We start from the raw sequence: 27,026 nt of genomic DNA on the forward strand, positions 1-27,026 counted from the left end.
TGTATTGAAGAAGACTTGAAACTAGTGATTGAGACCATAAACTCATGTTTACAATGTTTACTGAGGTAATAAATCAAGTGAGAAGTAGGCTCATTTTCTTATAAACTTCTATACAATCAGACTTCTTTTTGCAACCAGAGGAGTCGCTGCTGGCTGTTAGAGAGAATGCAAGTTTAAGGCACTTCAGCATTGGCTTCACTTTTCAGACCCCGGAAGTTGCCCACTGGTTTCTACTAGAACATGTTTACATGCTTTAATGTTCAAAAAATACATAATTTTTCCTCATACTGTCTGTCTGAATGTACCTGTATTCACCCTCTGTCTGAAACGCTCCGTTTTAGCGCCTGTCTCTTTAAGCCCCCCTCCTGAAAAAGCCCCGTCTGTTCTGATAAGCTTGCAAGAAAAATACGGCACACCTTTGCAACGGTAGTTCTCAAGCTGTGGGCGATATATTCTAATGAACCTGCATGTGACATAGGAAGGGGAGTCAGATCTGAATGGCATGTTGAATCACATGTTTTCTGATCCAGACAGCTCACAAAAAACACACCGGGTTGTCTTATTTCACAGTTTGTGGGTTGGTAAACACTCCAGATGTAACAAATGTATGAGCACAAGCACTGAAAAAGTGAATTTCTCATGATTTGTCCCCTATAAAAGCAGATGTCCACACATTATGCTCATGCACCCAGCACATATTGACCACAGTATAATGCACCAATGGCCAACACAGTCAGTAATGCAGAATAATCAATAACATTACCATAATTTGACAATTTACAAATTAATAATCCTGTTTATTTCAGCAACATGCTGATTATGTAACGTTAACAGTGACAATCTGTGATTTTCTGTAATAAAGCTGAAGATGAAGTAACTTTGTAAATGTTGCCTCACAGGAACTCTCCAGCAAATATGGCCTGGTTGTTTGTTGCCTGCTGTTTATTTGAATCAGCCGTTGCATAACAGGGAAGCAGGGATACACCAGCTATGAAGTAGCTCATGCTTGGCCTCTTTGAAATTGGAAATGTGTTGAATCCAGTGTGCAGGCTTATTTTTAAAAACACCCAGGACCATCAATATTACTCAATGGCAGAAAACGGGGCTGTCTGCTGTGTTTTACAGAACAAAACTACATAGTCATGATTTATCAATTAAGAATGTAATGATACTATAGCTTTAACTTCAGATTTCCTTATCAAACCCATATGCTGTTATTAGTTGTAGGTAGCCTTCACCAATTCCCAAAAGTTATTCAGTTTTTCTTTTTACTGGTGTATGTATGTGAGCATGCAACATGTTTAACTTTATGTCTTTTTATATACTCCAACAGTGTCTGCTCCTGCCGTCTGACATATTGGTCTAGCTAATTAAAGCTACGGTTGGTAATCTTGAGCAACTTGCATTAGTATGCTGGATTTTAAAAGTTATTCAACCACAAATCCGAGCCCAGTGTTGCCAACTCTTTTCCAATGAAAGTAGCTAGCAGCACCAGCTCCAAAGGTCCCTAAATCAAGAAACATTAACAAACATACACATATAATGACAACATTTGGCCGGGAGTGAGGATGTCTTCAAAACGTATAATGAACGTAAAGGAACATGGCTATTGTTAGCTGTCAAGCTATCATCTTGTGGTGATGTCCAATGAGTGCATAGGCAGAGTGCACACAGGTAGGCAGGTCCCCGTTTATTACAGTCCTGCAACAGCCACAGATACTGGATTATTTTCTTTCCTTTTGTCAAAGCATTTGATTTATTGATTGCTGTTGGGATGTAATGACAATTTCAATAAATATAACAAAAAAAAATGTTTTTGAGGAAGATTACGTACCTTATTTACAACATAATCTGAGCATGTGTCATTTGACTACAGTTCAAGAAACGCCACTCAGAGGTGACTTTAGTGGTGTAAAAAAATGCAATGTATATGTCGATCACTGCACGTTACTGTAGCTGCTTTATTTTAATCTTAATTGTTATTCACAGTTGCTCTACTTGCTCACACTCGCAATGTAATTGCACTGGAGTTGCATCTTGATATGCAGTGCCCGTAGGCGGTTAGTTGTTGTTACGGGTTTAAACTGTTGAATTTCTTTTAGAGAGTCCAGTGAACCACCTCACAACCATGAAATGTCAGTATTTTAGTGAAAAGCTTCTCATTTATCCTCAAAGCAATCTGAAACTCATGTAATTCGCAAAAACACACCACTGCAACCAGCCAAGGCCACTCGACGAGTGTGTTGCAGCAGCGTATATGTCATCCCCAAACAAGCGGACACAAGCACTAAAAGAGTCACTTCTGGCCCGAGCCACGCTCTATCAGACCCGCTGATGTGACACAACTTTGATGGGCTTCCAAAGGGTTCAAATGAAGGGGGCGAATAAAGTAGGTAAAAAAGATGAGCGGAGGGAGGCTGATTTAACGAGACAGGTGGAGAGTCTGATTTAACGTCCACCTTCGCCCAGTAGCCTTGAGAGTAGTGAGTGAGTTATGAAGCAGACGGGGACGGCGCTGGCAGCACAGTCCAGTGGCTTTACCCGTCTGTCCACTGACAGGACGGTCCAGGTGTGCACTTAGAACGCAGATCACTATTCGAAATTAACTTTTTTGTCCACCTGCCACTGTGGCAAACCTACCAGCCACTCAATAGATTACCATTGTTTGTTTTTTGGGGGCTGGTGAGTGAAGTAAATCCTGCAGCTACTTTTATATTTAACCAGCATTTGGCTGGTGGCTGGTGCTAATTCCCAAAACTGCTGCAGATCATAATTAATATCTATTATGTAAGATCCATAAAAATGGCAACAATTCAGCTAAACAAAAGAGCAGGAATATAAAAGTCTGTTTAGAGTGAATTAGCTTCATGCAAACCACATGGGCCCAATAGCGCTAATAAAGAAGAGACTCACAAACACTACGCTGCAGTCACAGATTCGGCTCAACAGCATGCACACTACAGTACGAGTGCCGCTTACCATTTTGGAGGTGGTGGTATCTATCTGCCCGGTGGCAATTAGCATTGACATGGCTGAAGTGGTAACAAAAAGCTCCTCCAACACTTCTCTCCTCTTCCTCAGCATACAGAAAAAGTCCTCCGGACAAGTGCTGAAGGAGTGGGAGGCTTCCCCTAAAGTGGGAGGATTAGTGGAGCCCTGTTCCACAGAGTCCGAGACCCCCACAGTCAGCTGACTAGCACACTCCGAGCACACTTCCACATTAGCCAATCAATCACATAGAGACAAGGATTTGGTCTGATGCGCGAAGATCCATTCGCCGGGATGGGTTCTTTGGAAATGTGTGCTCCCCAGCTTCACTGGCTCCGGCTGTCTCTCTCCCCCCCTATTCCCGTCGTTCCTCCACAGCGCTCTGCCTATCCCCTTTGTGACTTTTCACAGCCTACCTCATTGACTCTGCTCCCTTATAGGGTTCATCAGTCTTTGTCTCTCCAAGACAAGTCGTCTTCTCCAACTCTCACTTGTGGTAGCCGCAGACGGTCTGTGTTTCACTACTCTCTTCCTCGTCTTTCTCAGTCTTATCCCTACTTTTCTCCCTCCCTGCTAAGCTCTTCCCCACAAGAGGCTTGCTGTATTTTTTGTTTTTTTGGCAGGTTCAGCACCTGAACTAAATTGGACATATAAACGTAATCCGTCGGACTGGCCATGGGAGAAGCATCTGCCAGCAAACACAGCCAAACAGCATTCTTTACATCTCCATCACAGCTTTAGTGAGGCAAAGGTGTGTGTATGTGTGAGTGTGTGTCTGCTTAGATTTGGCAGGTGGGCAAAGAGACAGAAAGACAGAGGGAGGGAGGGAGAGGAAAACACAACAACAGACGGGAAACTAAAATGTCTGTGCTGATAAAATAGCAGAAATGCAACAGAATGCAATAAAGAGAAGCAATAGAAGTTGTCATATTATGTTTGCATGACTCAAGTTATTGGATATTGAACACGTCTGCAACACAACTCGCACTAGAGTTTGTGTTTGCGGCGGAATGAGGCGTCTGCTGCTGTCCAACAATCTGCAGATCAATTTAATCAGTCCCTGTGATAGGCTGTAATAAACTGGTGGCGATATATCCGTGCCACAGATCGCACCTCGTAAATTACCTACCCTCTCCTCTCTGGAAGACTGGTCCAGGGCACAGCGCAAGGACTAATCTAAATTTATGTAGCATTTATAGGTACAGCGTGGTAAGCCAAAGTGCCGAAATGGAACGACCTGTTGTACGTTGGCCAAACAACTAGCCGGGCCAGCAGCTAGTAAATGAGAAGCAGGGCCGGGATTGAAGAAAGATTGAACAGTTCCACTGAGGGCGGCACAAACTTTAGGTGATAAGAAAGTTCTGGAGGTTTCCCATGAGGTTCAATTTGCTCGGTCAGTATTGGTCCAACCTGCAAACTTTTAGGGGCTTTACTTAGTCGAGAAAAAAACAGGGACAACAAACTGGCTGCCACTGATGAACACCATTGTGAGGTTGACAGAAATGCAAGTTCAGGTATCCATGGTACGGGTTGGAGGAAAGATTTCAGGAGGCTCATTCTGCCAAATAACATATATTCTCAAATAAATAGCAAGTACCCAAATGTGTCGTCTGTTGGAACAAATTAAAGGCCTCAGTATGCTTAAAATTAAGTGCTTGTTGCATCATTTAACAGCATCGATCCAACTTTTTCTGTATTTCCACATGGAAGTCAAAGTCATTTTTTTAAGGTGATAAACACTGTATTCGGTGGGGATCGATCACATCATGGCGAAAACCCCTTTCTGCTTCGGAAATTGGGACAGACTGTGTTGGACAAACTTAATCAAACAATCAATCACACCAACTTCCAGCTAAACCTCGACTCAGGATGCAAAAGTTCTGCCTTTGTGTGCCCACCATCCACCCCGACCACCTCCCTGCGAGTCTGGTACAGTAGTTAAATGTAAGAAATAAAAGTGGCCTCTGAACATAATCCAGGCAACGCTTGTGTTTGACGTCACAACGTGATTGGGAAAACAATTTAGCAATATGTAAATTCTAGTAAAAAGGTTTACATTTCAAGCACACATATACATAATTATCACCTTGCTGTTGTGTGCCTCCGCTAACCAGTCAAGTTGCCTTTTACATCCATGTCTGTCCAAAATGTCATAACTTCATCATTTTATCCTATTAGACGTTTGTGCGAAATTGTCATAAATATGGCCAAAAACTTGCTTTTTTTACCTTTGACCACCAAATTCAAATCAGTTCATCCTTGAGTCCAAGTGGATGTTTGTGCCAAATTTCCTGAGATATTGCACCATTGCCGTCTCGGAGGCGTACAGAAATGGTAGTTAATACAATGGCTTTCATAAAAACAATTGCTTAATTTACATGTTCTTATGAACTTATTAATTCATTCAGATCATTCAACTTCGTATTATTTGATTTAAGCTCCCGTTAATGAAACTCACTCACTCACACTCGATGCAGATGTTTCACAATAAAAGTCTGTGAAGTGAAACAGGTAAGGGAAGAAATGATGCAACCTGAATTGCTGGAGGGCTTTTAATGTGAAACTCATTAGGGAACTGGAAGAGGTGTTCAGTAACATCAAAAGCAGCAATGGGAACCTTACCGCAGGAGCAGATTGGAAAACAGGGAGGCATCTTACTGAAATACGACCCAGTCGACATAAAACAGAGTAAATTGGATGGAAAAGCCTCCAATAAAAGCTTGCTTCTCTATTCAGCTGAGGGAAAAATAGTGAAAGCACTATATTATCCAGGAATAAACGCTACAGTAAAATCAGCAATATCTGAGAGACATTTCAGGAAATCATGTAGTAAAAACTCAGCAGGTCCATCTGGTCCATCTAGAGACCTGGCTCAGGAACCATGGAGCATTTTTCACCTTGACGTCAGATGTTTCAATCCACACAGACAGTTCCTGCTGCTGCCAAAGAGAAACGCATTCATCCGACATACAGTCAGTCCTACTTGGATTTAAATTGTATTTTATGGTTTACAAATTCAACACACCATGTGATTAGTTGTATTCCAATCAGGAAAGCTAAAGTAACTAAATCGGCTTGCTGGATGTATTTCTTCGTTGGATTATGTGTTTGTGTATCGAATTATGGTGACAAACAAACAGATCATGTCATCAAATGTACATCGAATGCTGCCAGAAAGTCAGGCAATATTTGATCAGTACACAAATTTCAACTTAATCCTTTCTGTATTTGTGTTCGGGATTAATCGGAGTTAAATGCATTTGCTTATTTCAACATAATTAGTAATAATTTTAATGATTTTTTCAGTATTATAGGACAAATTGTAGAACTTATGTGACAAAGTCATTACCAAGAAAAGCCACCAAAATAGTTGAACATAAAGCAAAAGTCATTAAAGATTAAATTAAAAAAAATGTTGTCAAGTAATATAAGGCAAAGGATACTGTAGCTGTGGCACTAAAACTTTGACATCCTGCCAGGGCTAATGGCTTGAAAAAGAGAGTTTTGTAATACAAAGACATTGTAGTCAGGGGGGATCGATCACATCATGGCCGATAGCCAATCAATTTATAAAGTACAGGTCAGTATCATTGCCAGAGCAGCTCTATCTCAAACCCCTTTCCTGCCACTGAAATCGGGACAGACTGTGTTTTGGACAACCTTTGTAACTTTCCAAAACAGACAATCGAACAATCACACCGACTTCAAGCAACATTTGGCCGGGAGTGTTGTTGTGTTAAATTATGCAGCGTCTTTTTTTATTCTTTACACAACTACTTCTGTCACCTCTCGCTTATACTTGAATGTGACACCATGACTGCTTTTGATGACTGTCTAAAAAGACTGTAAGCTGTTATCTTTGTTTGGACGATTCATCACATCAAGATTACAAAGACATGCAAAAGACATTCTTGGATGAAGAGGTAGTGCGATCTAGCCAGGATGAGGCTACAATGTCAGGGTCTATGCTCCATCTTAGAGCGTGGCCATTTGAAACAGGTGTAAACATTTCTGCCTTTGGATGACACGTCTTATGATTTAATTTCATAACCATGTCTCCTAGAAATAATGTTTATGTACGACTAATTTGCAACAGCAAATTCAAATGATTTTTTTCTGGTATAACATGATGAGGAAATGTTAATTAACCTATCTGACAAGTCAATGTAATATTGTTATTATTACTTTTGTACAAATTTTAGTTTCTATAGAAGTTATTTGACAAAGTCATTACCAGAAAAAGCCGCCAAAATAGTTGAGCCTAAAGTCATTAAAGATGAAAAATACTAGGCAATGGAGTGACTAATCTGCAGCTGGTGGAGCGTTCACGGTCGACGGAGTATCAAACACTCATCTGATATTGTGTCTGGGCTGTTAACTAATACCTGGCTGAGGACACGGTTCTCCACCTCAACCCTTTAAACCCATTCATTCCATTATTGAGCACTGACTTTTCAATTCCCACAGATCACAAGAAAGGAGCGAGGAGACAAAATGAAAAAAAAAGTCCCCGAGGTCTGAAGAAGCACTGAAGGCAATTCCAACATATTGTCTACGAAGATGAAGCCGGAGCCAGCGAGGTAAGACTAAACTCTCCTTAAGGGAAGAAACGGAGCTAAAATGAAAATCCTAATCAGATTTTCAAACGGTGGAAAAGAAACATACAGCGACTGCTTTTTAAAATGCCCAACTGGCAAATTTAATCCAAGCATCAAAAAACAGGAAGCAAAACATTTAGCCCGAAGTCATCCCAGTGAGAAATGACCATGATGTAGAACAAATCCTTTTCAGAGTAGCTTTCCATTTTTTTGATTAGCAAGCAGTCCAGCATTTTGCTAATTTAATCTGGCCCCTGAATTGAATTTGTATTACAGCCATAGTTAATAACTTGACATTCAGCGTACGACTGTGCTATTTAGATAAGTGATGGGCCTTCTCTGAACACCCACATGCTTCTATAACAAATTGCCCCATTGCTCATAATAAAACCTTTGTCTGAGAGACTCGCTGCTGTTATATTTTAGTGGAATTGTTATTAATAGGACCATCAGAATATAATGCCAGGCCCATATGTAGAGATATCATGCGTCAAAAAAAAAAAAATCTTTAGGGAGGTTTTGGGGAGATGAAGGAAGTCTGCATTCAATGAACGGCTTGTGATTAAAAGATGAAAGTTGTGACTTGGCTCCAAGTTTTCATCTCTCTTGTGGCTCATCTCAATTACTATAGAGGCGGTTTAGAGGGGAACGGAGTCAGTAAGTACGCCGTAAAGAGGCGACGACGTGGAACGCTCAAGGAAATTTTTCATTTTTTAATATGTGGAGGACAGTGACTGACACTTCAGAAAGAGACAAAAGTCCCAGAACACAGTATCGCCACACTATGAAGAAGCTTTCCACTAAAGAAAGGGCTCCAATCACGTCAATCAATCACGACTGGAGAGCAATAACCTCACAGCAGATAAAGCCCTGTACACTCCTACTCTCGTGTTTAAAGGGAGGAAGAGTCATTCTTTTGAAATCTTTAGGCTCATCCTTTTTGCTTTAAATTGTTCTCTCACTAAAAATGTAACCTGACCCGCCAGATGGTAAAGAAAACAAAAATAATGTGCTAATCATGCACAAGTTCCTCAAAGTACAAATGGCTAAAGTAAACACTTAATCTCTTATCTCTGGATTTATGTTGTTTTCCCTCAGTTTTACCCACTTATTAAAATTAAAACTATATACCAATAAATAATAATACATTTTAATTGGTGGCGCCTTTCAGGACACCCAAGGCAACACAAAGGAAAAAAAAAAAAACAGTGACCCAGGGGACAAATATAAGAACAGAGATAATGTTTGACATTTTTAGCAGGGTTACCATGCATGTTTAACCCCTATAGGGTTTGAATAACACTGACTTTTAAATGCCAATCAATAGCAATATTTTAAAACTGAGTAGAGCCAAAAACAAGACAAATGCTGAGTCTAATCATGCCTTGAAATTTACAAAAAGCATTACAAATAATAAGAAAACATGAATGTGAATATGGTATGAATGTAAAATATCAATGTGGGTTTTGTAAACAGCTCATAGGTCAAGCTGTTCTCATACACCATTTGTACCTATGAAAAGTATCACACTGTTTGTGTGTATACCGGTATCCCACAAAATTAATTTGTATGTAATCCACGTAATTGGGAACCGGGAAGTATAAAGAGCGAGAAACGCCATGTAGGGAGCAGGTCAGGGTGAAAGGGAGGTTCCACAAACACCAGACTTTTGAACAGGTGACCGCTGTTCATATCCTGTGTGAAAACAGAAGTCAACTTTGACTTATTTGTCACTTAACTTCCCGTGATGAAGTAACGGCACTTCTGAAGCTATTTTAACCTGAACCACAGTCTTTTCCTGAACCTAAATAAGCTGTGTTGTTGAAGAGGGAAGTTTTTTTTAAAAAGACCGAAGCGAAAAATGTACACGTGCGTCACTTGTTGCTGGACATTCATAGGATAGTGCACGAAAAATGAAGAATAACTTTTCGTAAGATATCATACAAACCATTGTATGAGGATACGTTGCATCAATCCATCTCATGGACAAACCTAAAACTGCAGAAATCTACAATTTCTCCCAGGTAAGAAAACATCTTCACCAATCAACCTCCATTTGTCAAAGTACACCTTCAGTGTGACATTTAGCTCCTATTAAACAACAGCAGCGACAAAGTAATAATTTAATGAGAGGTCTGCAGAGAGAGATTAACGGAGCTCAATGCAGCCTTCAGTAAAACAATCTGTCTTGGACAGAATAGATGAGGGACAATGACTAATAGCCTTTTAAGCTGACTTCTGCCTGACGCAGAAGGGTAAAGTAATTCACTGACACCAACAAACAACTGGCCCACTCACTCAGCCGAGAGGGTGTTTTAACCAAAACGCTGAGACATTAATCCGAGGCACCTCCTCCATTAGCCTCAGTTTGTCACAAGTGAAATTGGAGCGAGAAAAGCCCACTTCACTGGCATATAGTTAATTTCATGCCATGCTGAAGAGATACAGGGATGGGCAGAGAGTAAATGCTTCAGGTTGAGGACTTTACTGCGCTCATAAATACTCACCTATTAGCTTTGGGATTTAATACCTCCTCCCACTCTCCATGGAGCTGGTTTGAATGGGAGGGGATGAGCACCAAGGTCAGAACCACTCCCCAGCCTGACCATTGATCCAAACGCCGTTCAGCTGCATATGACTGATGACGACCTCAGCCGATCAGGTATTACAGGCAGGAGAGGCCAATATGGTGACAGATGTAGGAGCATGTGCGCCGCATTTAATAATGTAAAGGCTCGTCATACGGGCGTCTCAAGGTAAATGACAGCGGGATCAGGAGGGGGAATGTAATTTCCCACAGCAATGTCAGACGCTGCCTGCTGATGTGCTGTTCTGCATCCGCTCTGCTTCTTCAGCATCAGATCAGCTGCATGCTGGACAGATAAATGGATTTCATCCAACTTTAAAGAGGATTAAATACAAGAGCAACGGGAAAAAAAATGTTTTAAGTTTGTGCAGCAGTTTAGCGCGAAGAGTTTCAAGACTTCAGCAGAAAGTGTTGGAGGTTATTTTTAGCTGGAAACCCCTGATATTGAATGGTAAATGGTAAATGGACTTGCATTTACATAGCACCTTTCTAGACTTCCAATCACTCTAAGCGCGTTACACTACATGTCAACATTTAACCATTCACACACACCTTCATACACTGATAGCAGAGGCTGCCATGCAAGGTGCCATCCTGCCCTTTACGGAGCAATTCGGGGTTCAATATCTTGCCCAAGGACACTTTGACCTGCAGACTGGAGGTGCCGCGGATCAAACTGCCAATTTTCCGATTAATGGACGACCCGCTCTACCTCCTGAGACAATGCCGATATTAACCAACTTCGCATGTGCTGACTACACTGTGTTTTTAATGGCTTTGTTTCTGTCCTTCTCTTTGCGTCTTTTTCTTGTTTTATTTCCTGTTACTAAGACCATGTCCTTATGAACAAAAACTAGCAACTTAATAAAAATGATGTTATCGCTATAGCAACAGTTTAGTTTGAAACTTTGTTTAAAAAAAAAAAAAAATAACTATATGTGCTTGTATCACTCAAATTTAGTAAAAAAAATAGAAAAGAAAATTCACTTTTGACTCCTCTAGTTTGTTTGAAATATACATAAAACTAAAAAATGTAAATATTTTAAATCTAAGTCAAAATTTACTTGACCTATGTGAAATTTGAGATTTGAGATTTTGGCTTTTTTTATTTTGTACAGATGAGGAATGAAGTATGAGGGACAAAAGTAAGAAATTGCTATTTAAAAACAAATGAAATACAAATATTTTCAACACTATCAAATGTAATGTGCGTAATGTGTTTCCCCAGTTCTAATTTCAACCTGATATCCCACCAAAACGTATAATAGACCCACCTGTCCACCAGAGGATAGCATCAGTGTCACGTTTTGTCTCTGAGAGATGTGACTATTACACGCCTGTATTAACGTTCAGTACCAACAGGGGGCAACAAGACCACGGAATTAGGTTTAGGCAAGAAAACCACTTTGTGAAGTTAAGGGGAAAACGTCAAGGTTGGGCTTGAAATAAGTACGTAAAGTAAGTAAAACACGCACGAAAACAACCTATTGTCAGTACGAAAAACATATGACAAACGTCATTAACGTAACTTGTAAACCAAAACACCAGTCTCGAAAACCGGTCTCCCGCTTGAAAGTCCTGTATTTGTTTGATCCGCCCACCATAAGTGGTCTTTCTCACTTCGTATACTACGTATTTAGCTCTGAAGTTAGACGTCCGTCATTACACAACACGTGACAAATGTCACTTCATAACACTGCACCTTTATGCAGTAATATTCACATCTCGGCGACACAAAACGTGACGCTGACATGCTTTCTTCCAGTTAACAGGTGGCTCTATTCCACGCTTTGCCGTGAGGCTGGGCTGCCTAATTTAGTGATAAATCTCCACATTGATTTGGTTCAATTTCCTCTCTGTATTGAATTTCAGGAAAAAAAAAAGGAAAGATGTGCCTTCCTATAAATAAATAAGAACTTCCTCTGAAGAATGGTCCGATCTTATGCAGAATGATGCAGACTGTTTTTTGGACATAATTGGTGGCCATATGGATTTATTTTCATCCTCAGAGAGCAGATGAAATGCTTCAGATTCAACTCTCTAACAATGAATTCTGTACAAATGCAAAAAACTTTGCTTTGTCTCTGTGTAGATATATCTAGACTGGAGCCAGGTCATCGTATTGCTGCTTGCAGCTATAATTTAATCTGGTCTCTGTCGCCCTGTGACCATGACCTTATATCATAAAACCCTCAGAACCTTTCAGGGCTATCTTCTGGCCAACAGCACAGCGCAATACCAATCCATCCTGGATGGTGAGCCACAAATCCTGGAAATGAAAAATAAGTAAAGGAAAAGCCCATCCTCAGATACAGCAGGAGTAATGATTCTACCTCTGCTTCTACTCCAGCTGGTGTTTCCCTGCTTGTATATAGCAGGTGACAACGCTTTGCATTCAGACTGCGTAGGTGAGCGATAAGAGAACTGGAGCTTTTCCAGTTGAGAAACAGAAATCAAACAATTTACTACAAATGCATCTTGCGACTTGCAGTTTTAATGAATTATGTTCTATTGAAGCTGCTGTTGCAGGGAGAATTTCTATTATTACTTTATGCTCATACTAAAGAACAGTCTCCTTCTCATCTCTGGTTTGTACAAACTGGTAAGTCTTGACAGAAGAATTGCTCTTTAAATGTTTCGGACTGATATCACAATCTGATTTAAAGAGGACCTATTATGCTTATTTTCAGCTTCATACTTGTTTTGAGGTTTTTACTAGAACATGTTTACATGCTTTAATGTTCCAAAAAACGCTTTACTTTTCTCATACCGGCTGTGCTGCAGCACCTCTTTTCACCCTCTGTCTGAAACTCTCTGTTTGAGCTTCAGCTCCGCCCTCTCGAAAAGCCCAGTCTGCTCTGATTGGTCAGCTGGCCAACAGTCATGATTGGTCAACCGAAACAAACTCTTCAGACTCCGCTCCAGCTCTGTTCTAACTAGCTTTGTTTGAGGGCGTGCCAAAACAGCCATAGGCAGGTATTATTCAAATGTGTTACTTGGTGACATCACTACGTTACAGAAGAAAAGGCAGGACTTCAAAACAAGGTATATCAGGCAGTGTCTCTGTGGGGGACAGTAACTCCCTTTGGCGTGGACTTTGGGCTTTGTAACTTTGCAGACCTTTAACATGCACAAACAACTATATAACACACTAAAGGACAATAGAAAAAGCATAAAAGCATAATAGGTCCTCTTTAATCTGCTAGATATTAGCTCTATTGGAAATATATCAATGTGATGAACCATCATTTAGATTTGGCCTCTTCTTGTAGAAATATTATGCTGTACCCCAAACCACAAAACCAAAAGGGTTTCACTAGCAGCTGTATTTTTTGGGTTTTTATGTGAACTTTTTCTTTAAAAAAGTATTATCAGTTACACTTCTTCACTGATTTTAGGTGTGTTTTAGAAAATTGGCTGCAAGTTAAACAATGTCAAAACTTCCGAGCTGAGCCTTTGAGAATACAGCAAATGTTGGCGTAGCATAACATATGTGGTTCCGCTCTGTGGGTTTGATCTTGAGGGCCACGGGGGCGAAGGATAAAGAGATATTGTGCGAGCAGCGAGCGGATAGCACCAGCGAACCTCGGAGATCTCAACCACTGCACCGCTGACAGGTACAAGTGGAAGAGGAGGAGGAGGAGGAGGAAGGGGGGACGCTCAACAGAAGGTAGCAGAGGAGGGTTGGAGGCGCTGCCAGTCAACCATCCCCTTGTTTCCTTGTAGACAGGTCCAGATGTCCTCCCTCCTGTCCTGATTGCATTCTCCACTTTCCCCCCCCTAGAGATTAGAAGAGGGGTGGGAGAGGGTACACAAACGGGGGATACGCCGTGGTGGACAAAGAAATAGCACATCCCTCTATCTCCTCTCCTCCTCTGTGTGCACAGCGCCATAAGCACCAGGGGGATATTGAGACAGACAGATCCCTCCTAGATGAAAGGGGCATTTCAGTCACACAGGCCCCAAAGGTAAACGTGGTCTGAGTTAGCAAGCAGCTCCTCGTTTATTGTGGAGCGGAAGAGAGAAGCTCAAAGGCGCCATAACACCACCGAAAGCAATAAAGGGCAACTGCTCTGTTCACACTTCTGACAAGCTATTTGTGGCTCTACCGGGCCATAACGACATATGCTTATTTGCTATTGTTTGTGAAGCCCTAACAAAGTTTGTCCCTGTAGAGGTTACTGTGGTTTTTCCTCCATCTATTTTCTTTCACAGCAGCAGCAGCAGCAGCGGCAGCGAGCATTTCATTTGCAGATATGAAGCCCCTGTCGGCGCTCTCGCCCTATCATTCATTATTTGTGCAAGCGATTATGCATGAGATAAACCTGACAGTTTGAAATCTCTCTCTCTTCCCTCCCTGCGGGTTTGCACGACAGCGCTTACATCTTCAATATTTTGTTAAAGCTAAAGTCATGCACACTGTAAGCTGCAAAAAAAACACGGCAAGTAAATGCCAGATCCTATATAAAAGAGTCCTCGTGGTGCATTTATCTAAGCAATCTGTAATGCTTCAATACATCTGATTAACTATTTCAACCTGCAGCCTCTTTTGAGGAGAGCTGAAACACGCTGCAGAAACAACACTCCACAGTTTCGACACGATTCCTCTCTCCAAGTGTCACTATATCTCCGTAATAAATACAACAATAAACTGAAGGCGTACAGCACCTTCCCCTAATCATAACTGAGAGCCAGCGCGGTTACACAAACTCCTCAGACAGCCCGCCGCAAACACCGCCTTCACAGGGCGGCCATTATTCATTTGTTTTCCTTTCTGTGTAAGAGAGACATGCAAAAAACGTCACTGACAAATTTGTCATCGGACGCCCGTGGTTACATAGTCATTTTAGCAGGAGTGCTGCAGAAACGCTGCTGTATTTCCCCGGGGACAAAGTGGCTTTCTCTACTGCTAAAAGAGAGAACACATTTTGCTCAATTTAGCGATGAAGCAGCAGCACGGTCCTGAAATTCATTTCCCACCCCTGTGAATTTCAATGAGCGCCTTAGTTACAGTGAAACCTACATGGAAATAAGAGCTAATTCTGCAATTATGCTGCAGTCTAAATTGGAGGCCAATTAGTGTGCTATACACTAAAGCGACGATTTAGCTCTAAATGCATCTCTTCTTATATGGACAGATGTTTCGCTAGTGGATTTCATGAAATGCATAAAATAAGTTCCAATTAACAAGAATGGTTGGTTCTTTCTGGGTTTATTGTTTTGACTACTTATTTATAATTTTACAGCCCAGTATGAGGGGATTAAAACAAGGGAAATATGAAATGTAAATTTAAAAAAACATTTTGACAAGTACATCTGGCTTATACCTGAAACAACCATTGACAGAAATACGTTATTTGCATATCCTAATTAAAAAAAAAAGCATCTACAGTAAATTCATTATGCTCAAAAAACTTTTCTTTTATTCGAGTTTGTGTTCAGCGAGGTAAACTTTTTTTTGCTTTGGTATGTCCCCTGAAATGTCAGCACTTTCCAGAGAAGTTGTTGTGTTGCAGAAAGTGGTGCCTCCAATAATTACAGCGCGGCTGATTGGCCTGGGACACAAACACCCACAGTAGGAGCAAACTTCATTTCACACACCATCATTTGGGACCTGACGATCACACGTTCCAGCAACAAACGTCCGAAAACTGATTTATAGGAACACTAATGTCCATCAGGCCTTAATCACATGATTGACTGCTTAATTGGCAATTATTGTTCAGAAGTTACGGCCCGGCGTTTTGCTCTTTATTTACTTGGCTGCGGATGTTTCTCGGGGCTTCCTACAGTATATTATCTCTAGCTGTTGCCAGGGCTGAACAAATCGGCTGCACAATTAGCCACTCTAACACAATAACCCGGAATATTTTTGCGAGATGTTGTCACCGTGATTACGAGACTAATAAACCGCAGCATTATGAGTTCTTCTTAACCTCAGCTTATCTGTGAAGAGCCAGCTGTGCATGCAGGCTTTCTCTCAGCAGTGCCCTGTTTCAGAGGGCACCAATAACTGCTTCTCTTACACTTTTCTATTCTAATTATGTTTTGGGGAGAGAAAGAAATCACAAACTGAGAAAAAAAAAATGAAAACACATTACTATATGACCTTATGTGGCCTTACAGTGTATATACTAGGATGTGTTTCCATTTAATTGTGTACACTACACATGTGATTATACCGGATTAGCACAGATGATTAATTGTGCTTCAACTCTGAGCAGCATTTGCTAAGTGGCATACAGTAGCGGCAGGCTGAGAGCGAAGGAGCAAGGAGAGGATGTGGTCAAGAAGAGGAAAAGAGAGGGAGAGAGACGGGCAGAGAGAGAACGAGAGAGGGCCACAATTGGCATCGATGCATTTTACTGCAGCCAGAGCGCCAGCTGGGAAATATGGTTGCTGTCCCTGGCTCTAGTCACTTTGACTTTGACTCAGAAAGACACACAGTGATTTTTCCACAAAATATTCTGCAAGTTTAGAGCTAATTTCTGAAATTTCTGCAAAAAAGAATATCGATCACTTATTAATATCAGTTGATTTTTAGTCTTTTATGAATGGATGGAACCTTTAATGTAAACATTTTTGAGGAATTGTTCACTTCTTTTGGACATTTTATAGTCTAAGACATTAATCGATTAAATAGATTCCTAGATAATGTGAATAACTGTTAGTTGCTCCTATAGTGTAGACATGTAGTGGTCAGAGGCAGCTTGAGTCTACAGTAGAAGAGGAAATTTCCCAGGCTCAGCAGATATGAACGCAACACCTCACTCGTCCCTTTTTAGTCAGTTACCTTATTACCACTAACCAGTGTTGAGAATGAATGAAGAATTAAGAGCCACTTTTGTTCCACGGTCATCTCCACACATCTTTTTAACTTTTCCTCCTAATTACTTTCCGGTAAACTTTTTGAAAGGCAATTATCTTCTTCTCCTTTCCACCTCTCTCTCACACACACACACACACACACACACACACACACACTCTAAATTCTAGAGGCAAGCTTTGATCACCACTACATTAGCTTTACATTAGAAACAATCATTAGAGGGACATCATCCCCACGACCAATTTGCCTTCGGAAAATAGTAGTGCTCGAGTGTGCTGCGGCCCACAGAGGACCAATGAGCCACACCAAACTTGATTAGGCCTCATCGTAATGAATCGCTCCTCCTGGCCAAGGCTTTGTAGATGAACGACTCGTCTTCGTATTAAATCGCGGCTGGAAAGTGGAGTACTCATTTTCAAAGATCTCTTTGAGGAGGTTTGCTCTGGCAGAGAAGAATGTGTCAAAAGGTAAATGAGTAATGAGGTCCACGTGTTCGGTCCAGGCTACTTCCTAGGCTGGTTGGATTTTTCAAGAGTCACTTCTGAGGCTGCGGCTATTTGGTTTGAGACGGCACATCCCCCTGTCGTAAGTAAAAGTTTCAACATTTTTTAGACTGTGGTGCTTGAAAGAACAATTCTTTAATCAAACATGTTTTGATGCCCGGCTGAGAAAAACAGGATGCTTTTTCATCCAAAGGGAAATTTCCTTTCAAAAGTTCAGAACAAAGGGATGAAACCACATCCTCCAAGCCTCATGTTCTTCATGCTTTCATGGTATTAAAATCATCTTTATAGTGCAATGACACCCTATAAATAAAGTATAACTTATGAAAGTCAATAAAACAGATGCTCCTTGAGTGTCACTGACGTGCACCGTCCCATGTAGTTGGGATCATTTTCAGAGCCTCTCTCCTCCATCAGCAGACCCCGGCATCAACTGCTATCAAATCCACCTCCCGACAGCTTTATGTGAGTATAACCGCTGCCATTTTGTGGCTCGGGGTAACTTTCATGGAGCAGATGGGAGTGAACTTTAAACTCAGCGGGGAGCGAGCAGCGGCGTCCGGCTGACAGTGGGGATGGCCTGCCTGATGTTTGATTAAGAGGCACGTTGACCTTTCCGAGGCTCCAGGGGGCGCTGAGACACGCTCTCACCTGACAGCCTGCGAGTCAGAGCCTTCTCATTATGGCCCAAATCTATCAATCTACCCCGAAGCTTTTTTCTCTCTTGTTCGCCGGGAAAAAATTAAATGCCATGGGTTTGTGGAAGAGACGCACGCGTTGAGGAAAACGCCGCTGAAAGGGAAGTGTCGGAGGGTAAATGTAGAATATTGGAAGGTGTTTTATGGGGGTTAAGAGAGGAGAGAAAAAAAGATAAAGGATGGAAAAGCTACTTGTGTTACTACATTACAAAGCTGAGCTCTAAAACACAGATCAGTCAATAACTAGAAGCTCAAACTACTCTCATACCATCTATGATAAACACAAAAGGGATCGGAGCACAGCGCTGATCACTTTACCCAAGATTATAATTGATGGCCAGGAAGAAGCTGAGGCGAGTCGATACGGTGTGATGAATTGGACCTGTACAGCGGCATTGGGTGTGCGCCTCTACTGTTCATGACAAATTGGCCATGTCAGACTCTAGGTATTTCCCTCGCAATCAATACATACTGACAAAAACACTGCTGAGGCCGGCTTCACTTTATAATCACAGAAACAGGACGGACAGGGACACAAACTGAAGTCACAAAGAGCCTCTTTTACACAATAAATGCAGATCAGAGCTGGAAAGAGTGACCTTAAGACATTTACTTCCATAATGGAGTCAGTTCTTTAAAGAATTATTTAATACCAGTTCCCTCTCTGGGAGTGGTCAGAAGTGCTCTCTGTGTTGCACCTAAAACCACATGCAACAGTGATGTCATCATGTACTGACCACACCCTGGAGTACACGTCAGCAAAAAAACAAGATTTTCAGTTTCCCTTTAAAGTTTGTTTTTGTCAGTAAGTTTGCATTAGCCTACATTATGTTTTCCCACACACAAAATTATGGTCGGCTAGATCTATGAAAAACATTGTACTCTTGTAAACAATTTAATCATAAACATATTGGTGGTATAGATATGAATGGTGGTGACACGGCAAAAAAAGCCACACCCACAAAGCATGGTAAACGAGACAGGGTCCGTGTTTCATGACGGGTCGGGCGGCTTGCCGACATCACTGCCAACCCTGACGCACTGAGGACAGTCCGTCCGGGTGACGGGAACACCGTCCCTCCCCCAAGGGAGAGAGGACAGAGTGAGCACTAAGTCCACTGTCACGGGAAGCGGCGAGGTCCGGGCGGGAAGTGCTGTAGTGGTCACAGCCGGGGCCATAAGCCACCTTCAGCCCGAGCCGTTCCAAGTAGATCTAGAGCCGGTCACGTTGCACTGTCACGGAGGAAAAATAGGAATGAATAGTAAAATCTTCGTATTGAAGAGACAGATCCGAGTCCATTAAAAAAATCTGAATTAGGCCTTAATAATTATAATGTGAAAGATGTCACTGCAGGTGATGAACACGGATACTAGTTACCCAACACTGCAGTTCTCCTCAGTTTTACGGAGCTTTTTAACAGCAACTTCACTGTTTTGGTTCAGTCTCACCGCTCTCATAGCTATAGGCTTCTAGCAACAACAGCAGGCAGCTGTTGACAGTTAAAAAGCTCTGGTAAACTCATTGTACTGTTCTTTCCCACCAAGCGACAGACAGACACTGTTAGCAACTAGCTGATGAACATAGTGGAGCTTTTAGCAGCTTAAGAGCAAGATATGTCCATCAGGAGCTGGTGGAGACCAAAAACAGAGATAAAAAGAGAGTGAATGATATCTATGGACTTACGGTTGTAAACTGGCAACTGTTTGGTAAAACGTTAGCCATAACAATCTTACAAGGTAATAGTCAGTGTTTACAGCTTGTTGTCCCCTAGTGGAAAAAATCTTGTAATGCAGATTTTTTTTAAAATTGATCAAAAACATTCACTGCAAATTACTCAAAACGATTTTCCTGATCAGGAATTAAGGAAATAACTCCACAATATCTGCTGATGAATATTTAAAGTGTGATACTGATGCACACATGTGCCAAGCAGCCTGAGGTCAAGGAGCGGCGAATATTTCCCAAAGTTCCCGAAGCAGTTGAGTCAAGCTTTTGGCTGCATCATCACGAGGAAAGAAGTACTCACTGGCCTCCCATAAAGCTTGATTTAATGTGATGGAAACTTTCACTTAACATACTGCCACAAGCACAAGTTGACTCCTGACATCAGTATAAAACGTTGGTATTCCGCCCAGGCATAATGCAGCCACTGTAAATCTCCCCTCTTGCTCTATACGACCTGTATTAATGCGTCTAAGTGTATATGTATGAGTGTGTGTAAAGATGCACCAGTGTGCCGCTAGGCCAGTACTGCACTGCCGGGGTGGATACCTGCCAGTGAGCATCTGCCCAATCAGTGGGGACTGGCGAATGAGCCCAGGATGCTACTGTAATCCATTAATTCAGCCTCACTGAGCTGCCTGTGTGAGACTCACCAGCGTGTGTTTGGTAGAGGTTCACTGGGGCTCTGTGTAATATACAGTATACACGCTAGACTATTGTAGCTGAGCAGACATGTCATATTTCAACTGTTTTAAGTGGGTGTGTAGCAACTGTTACTACTGTATATCACTTGCTCACATACTATGAGCAATTACGGACGGGATTTTTTTTTTTTTCGATTTTGAAATTGATTTCTTAATGCCAGAATCGATATATTTGCTTCATTTGAGTCTATGTGAAAGTAGAAGGAAGTTACCGCTTTTATTGTTGTAGTCTGAGTAACGTGACGTCATAACCGTTCCGTATCCGTCAACCAAAACAAACAACTGCCGGCCGCCGCGAGCCAAAACGAAAAAGTCGAAAACAGAGGAGGGTCTGCGTGGATACGACCTGCACCCTCACATGTTAAATCCAAAGTGGTAAACACTACACATACAGTAAAGTATAGAAACACTTTGGGTTTCACACATTGCAGGAAAAGCAGAGCTAGACATCACGGCTGAAGCTGCATAATAACTCTGTCATAGACAGGAAACATTATCGCAGTGCGGTAACATGCGGTCAAGCCAGCCGCCACTCTCATCTCCGTGGTCAAATTGGTCGACGCAACAACTTCTTTTTTTTTTTTTTATTCTTACTGTATTCATTTAGATATTTTCCAAAGTAAAAGTCCCTATAAGTGTATCATTCAACTTTTTCCCATGGTCTAGTGTTAAAAAAGTTAGCAAAAATCGCAATATTGAATCGCAACACATATCGAATCGGCACCAAAGTACCTTGATAGTATTGAATCGGGAAAATCCTCCCAGCCCTGAGCAATGCAGCTAAAAGGTATTTATTACAGCCCCTTATATCCACATTTCATCAGTTAAAAAACTTGGTGTTAAATCTGCTTACAGAAAATGTGTTATTTTCATTTACGGTAGAGCTTTCTGAAATACAGTAAATCAAGGAGACCTTGTAAACCAAAGTTGCACAGCCTCACTGTAGCAGCTTTACGTGCCAGAGTTTTGATAACCTCTCAACCCTGCAAAGTTACAGACTCTGGCAGCAGGAGGGAGTCATAATAAATCTGGAGAGAAAAGTATATGCCTACATTGAGGAGGCATTTCACCTCATGTTGACTCCCTCGCTTTGTTTCCTTACTCCAGCCTTTGCGAGCATGAGTAACTGCATGCTGTCAGATGCAAAACGTCTGTCTGCTTACACCCATAAAACGCTGCGTTTTGAGGTCTTTTACTGTTGTTGTTTTGGGATTGTGTTCTCTCTCTTAATGAACACACATCACAGCTCACTTGGAAGATTTTCCTGTTGAAGAAATAAAACTATAATTCTCCAGAGTTTGAAAGAAATAAAATATGCATGGCATGTTTGTGCCCTCAGTGTTTCCATCTATTGTGTAGAGAAAATGGCAATCCTTGAGGCATTCAAGAGTCCTCCAATTAATTCAAATGAATCCCTAACATCCATATCATAATTAATAATATATTGGCTACACAAAAAGCGTGGATGCACAAAAGTTAATTTAGCAGTGCGGAGCGTTCTCCCAATGCACTGTGAGGTAATATTATCCTAATGTTCAGGGAATACACAACATTGCCCTCTACAACAGGTGCTTTTTCATTTTCTGTCTGGCTAGCTTTAATGATCTCATTAGACGGCGACTCTAACCGGGGAAGTGCCCATGGCACCCCTGCCACACAACAGGGAGTACAACAACAGCTCAGAACAGGGAGGCCGGGCATCTGTCTGATGTCACGGCTGCAACAGAAGCTGCTTACTTACAAGATGGACAAGACTCTGAGAGCGCACTAGAAAAAAACTAGGGAAAAAAAGGCTAATTGAATTCCCTGTGTATGGCCATGCACAAAGCCCTCCCTGAGAGACTGAGTTGTACATCATTACCCAGAATTCTAGCCGGCAGTTCCCCCAACTTCCTCTGCCAGGAATCAAATGGCACAGATTAATCACAGATCGCCTGATGGCAATAGGCGGAGAGAAAATGGTCCTAGAGGCTGATCGTAAAGCTTTTACAACAGACACTCCTACAGCAGCAAAGCACATAACACAACCTCCACTTCAGAGCAAAGCCTTGGATCTTTTTAATCTGGTACATGTCACAGTAAGGTTTAAAAATATGTAGAGCTGCAAGGTTTAATCAATTAGCCGTCAAGTATTAAATTAATCGCCAACTATTTTGATAATTGATTAATCGGTTGGAGTAATTATTTAAGAAAAAAGTAAAAATTCTCCAATTCCAGCTTGTTAAATGTGAATATTTTCTGAATAACGCTCCAAAAGTTACGCAAAAGTTTGGCGAGGAGTAACTGGCATGGCCATTTTCAAATGTGTCCCTTGACCTCTGACTTCTAGATATGTGAATGAAAATGGGTTCTATGGGTACCCACGAGTCTCCACTTTAAAGACATGCCCACTTTATGATAATCACATGCAGTTTGGGGCAAAAAACATGCACTTTTTTTGCACGTAATATAAATGTTTTATTTTCGCCTATTCAAAAATGGTGCATTTGAATATTTCTGCATACTTCGGTCCCTAAACAGTCTTATACTATGACAGTTTTCCTAAAATTGGATTTGAAAAAAATTCACAATATATCACCTTTGCTTACAATATCGCTATATATCGCAATATATTGAACCGTTACCCCAGTATAATGATACGTATCGTATCGCCAGATTATTGCCAATACACAGCCCCACTCCTCTATAACAGTAAACTGGATATCTTTGAGACATTTGAGGACGTCATCTTGGGCTTTGGAAAACACTGATCAACATTTTTTACCATTTTATCGACCAAACAACTAATCTATTAATCGAGAAAATTATCCGATAGATTAATCGACAATGAAAATAATCATTATTTGAATCCCTAAAAAGGTGCAATACGTTCACATCAGACATGTTATTGTCAAACGGATTAAGATTCTCAAGCTGTCTTCGCTTATTTTACTATTTCAATATAAAAAGATAACATGTTTCCTTTCTGAGTGGATGTTGCTGTGGCTCATTTTAGAATCAGGAAAAATGAATGTCACATCATCCACTAATGTACAACATTAATCTTGAGCTATTTAATGAGCAGAAATTAATCAATAATCAACTAATAATTTAAGTCATTTTTCAAGTGAACATGCCTGGTCGACTTGCAGGTTTACACTTCTCCAATGTGAGGATCTGCTGCCTTTCTCTGTTTTATATCATTGTGAACTAAATATATTCAGGTTTCGGGCTGCTGAATGGACAAAACAAGACATTTGAAGACTTGACCTTTCACTACTTTGAGACAAATAATGAATCGTGACAGATTTTAACGACAGTTTAAGTAATCGATACCGGAAGCCCCGAATGAAAGAGCAGAGTTTGAGCAAAGTTAGGCAAAAAGGATCAAACTTAAATGCCATATGAAGGTTAACGTCACATTCCAGCTGGAAGATTTCCACGCGCAAAATTCATGGCAGGATGATTTTTCATTTCCAACTTACAAGCTGGGCCGGTTCTGCTACCTTTTTTGCAGCTATAGATTCTATTCAGGGTCCGAGCGAGAGAGATGTTTACTTGCCCAGTCTGACAGAATGCGGCTAATCTTGGCAGAATTATGGCAGGATTGTTTTCTTCAGCTTAGTTTTTAATAGGTTTCCAAACTCCCTCGTTATGTTGGACTGTGTGGTCCAATTTGAAAGTCAAAAAATTGGCATTGCACCTTTTTTTTTCCTCTCTCCATCTGCCCCTCTGTCTGTCAGTCGGCCTCACTCGTATCTGCCTCTCTCTCTATCGTTCACCTCGTGTTTACCTTGTTCCACTATTGTTGCATTAAAGCACAGATCACATGTATCTACAGTATATATCTATACATACACACGTAAACAAGGCGGTAAACACTGTAGTGATGTAGCAATTTCAGACAAATTGAGTCGTCCGCTTGCTCATTCTGCACACAGCCTGCCTGTGAAATGCAATTACACTCAATGCCATGAATAAGTGGTGGAAACCAGCTTATCATGTCAGAGTCCTAACGAGAGTTACTGAGAGAAATCATCATTAATGCGGAGCACAAACACAGAGTTCCTCTGCAGGGGGAGGAAACAGGTCTTCATGAGAGGAGAGAGGCCTTCATCTTTTGTTTTCATTATCTCGCAACCCCTCCTTGTCACTATGGTTCGAGATAATTACAGTAAGAGAAACAGAGGCTGTGTTTATGTTCAATTCTCCAATACATACACTACAACTGGCGTTACACAACAGACCACAAAAATTAGCAGCTAATTGCAACCCTGTCCATTTGTTATGTGACGTCTGTTCGTCCAGATCCCTGTCTGAACAGCTCCTGTTCAAAACCAAAGCCGGACGTCACTGCACCAGCCTGAAAGCACTAAATAATCAGCTAAATCCTCACTGATTTAGAGTCGCAGCACCTTTTTCCACAATCCATATCTCAACTGTGCTCAAGCTTAAGGGACCGTACTGGTGGTTCGGGATGTTTTACCCCATTAAATACAAATTGCGCACAGTTATTGCTGTCCACTTTCCGAAAGTATAACATATGCTTTTAGATTAATTTTCTCTCTTGCAGGCACTTTCCATTAATTACAGGGCAGTATAAGAAAATCAACTCATAGATTTGAAACTTGCTTGAGATGGGTAATCCATCACACTGAACGTTTCTTCACCTTTACTTTTTGACAAGGTTATGCAGCAATGCAGCTGTGAGAAGGAAAACCTGCACTCTTCCTGCAGAATATCATCGACTACGTTTACACGCACACTAATATTACACTATTATTCAGAATATGACAATATTCTGAATTTGATACGGGTCATGTTAACAGCATGTTCTGTTAGGATATGTCTGAATAGGCTTCAATCCAAATGTGGCATTTTCCGATTAAGACGTGTGGAATATGCCAATACTATTCTGGTTTTAAGAGCATACTTTGGGCATGTGTACAGCGCATTCTGAATACACGTCTCGATTGGGAGTTTGCGACAGACTGCCTCTTGCCTGTTTAAGATCAGCTCTGTGTGTTAAAAACACACAAACAAACTAGCCGACCGTTTCCAAAACTAGGGTGGAGATGCATGCCCAAAAGAAAAAGCCCACATTTCTGTTGAAACACTAACCTGACCCTCCATATGGTTTCTCACACAGAACCATCTGATAAGCCGTCATTGGAAACTGTTTGGAAAAAGAGCAGGCTCTTTCAAAACATACTTGGCAGGTGATTGGATGAGCCATCTGCCGATCAAACTCTTGCCGAAGCCAGTCAGGGGAAGAGCGAAAACATGTTTTCCATGGAGAAAAGCCTTCAGTGCCATTCTTTGCTCTTCTTTCAATGAAGAAATACTCTCCAGTTGTGATATAACTGATGCTATTGCAGCTACGCTAACCTCTTCAGGAACCACCGTTGTTGTTTAGAACAAAGAGTCCCCTCTCCAGGTTAACAAGGCAGTGATGACAGATACCAGTACTTCTACTTCATAGCAACCATAACAGACAGATACCAGTACTTCTACTTCAAATCAACCATGACAGACAGATACCAGTACTTCTACTTCATAGATACCATGACATACACTATTTTTTATACTCTATATCATGAGAGGCAAACGCAAATTTTAATTTTTTGTATTATTTTTTAATATGGTGAATGTTTTTGGATTGTGGGAGGACACCTGAGTACCAGGAGAAACCCACAAAGACACAGGGAGAACACACAAACTCCACACACAGACGGGTGGAGGTGTCTCCGTGAGGCTGCAGTGATAATCACTGAGCCACTGTGTCGTCCCGAAGTTATGGGATTAGAGGGTAGAAAGGTTGGAGGGGAGAATGGAGGAAGGGTGAGGAGGTGAGGTAGATGGAGGAAGAGTGAAGGGGAGAATGGAGGAAGGGTGGATCGGAGGTGGTGAGGGAGACGAAGGAGGGAGGGGCGGGTGGAGAGGTGAAGGGGGAGGAAGTCGGAGCTAGCGTGGTCCAACCTGAGCTGAACAACTTAGCGCCTCCTCCACCTTTCTGTCGCCGTCACACTTCTTGTTCTTGTGCATCCAGCTAAAAATACCCTTCTTCTTCTTCTTCTCCTCCTTTTCTCTCTATTTCATCTCAGCCTTCTCCTCCTTGTCTCCTTGTCTCCTCTTCTCTACCTCCATCTCTTTTACTTCTGTCTGCCAGCGTTGTTGTTTCTCGGCCATGAGTTCAGACATTTTGCTCCTTAGCTGGTCTGAGAGCTCAGCAAGCCTCTGAGAGATATCATCCCTCTCCTTCATGAGATCAAAGATAAGACCGTCCCTCTCATTGATCTGTTTCTCCACCTGCTTCAGTTTCTTCTTGAAGTCAATCGCAAGCTTCTGGCTCTCGAACGTCGCCATCAACGCCTGGAGGTTTTGGTCTGAGACCTGTTGTTTATCGGCCTCACACCT

At 41.5% G+C, this 27,026-nt stretch overlaps 1 protein-coding gene across 4 annotated transcripts in view; it reads right to left on the minus strand.

The window, feature by feature from the left end:
- The window catches only part of LOC141759794 (A-type potassium channel modulatory protein DPP6-like), a 247,028-nt gene that overhangs the window by 183,440 nt on the left and 36,562 nt on the right, over positions 1-27,026 (minus strand). The window contains exon 1 of one of the 4 annotated variants that reach the window (XM_074622187.1): positions 2,980-3,213. The exons of the other annotated variants lie outside the window; for them this stretch is intronic. Coding sequence (XP_074478288.1) covers positions 2,980-3,084 — 105 coding nt within the window. The 5' untranslated portion in view covers positions 3,085-3,213. Of the gene's footprint in view, positions 1-2,979; positions 3,214-27,026 lie in introns of those variants that run through there. 4 annotated transcript variants of the gene reach the window in all.

The sequence above is a fragment of the Sebastes fasciatus genome, chromosome 21 (genome assembly GCF_043250625.1).
Source record: "Sebastes fasciatus isolate fSebFas1 chromosome 21, fSebFas1.pri, whole genome shotgun sequence".
Taxonomy (NCBI): Eukaryota; Metazoa; Chordata; class Actinopteri; order Perciformes; family Sebastidae; genus Sebastes; species Sebastes fasciatus.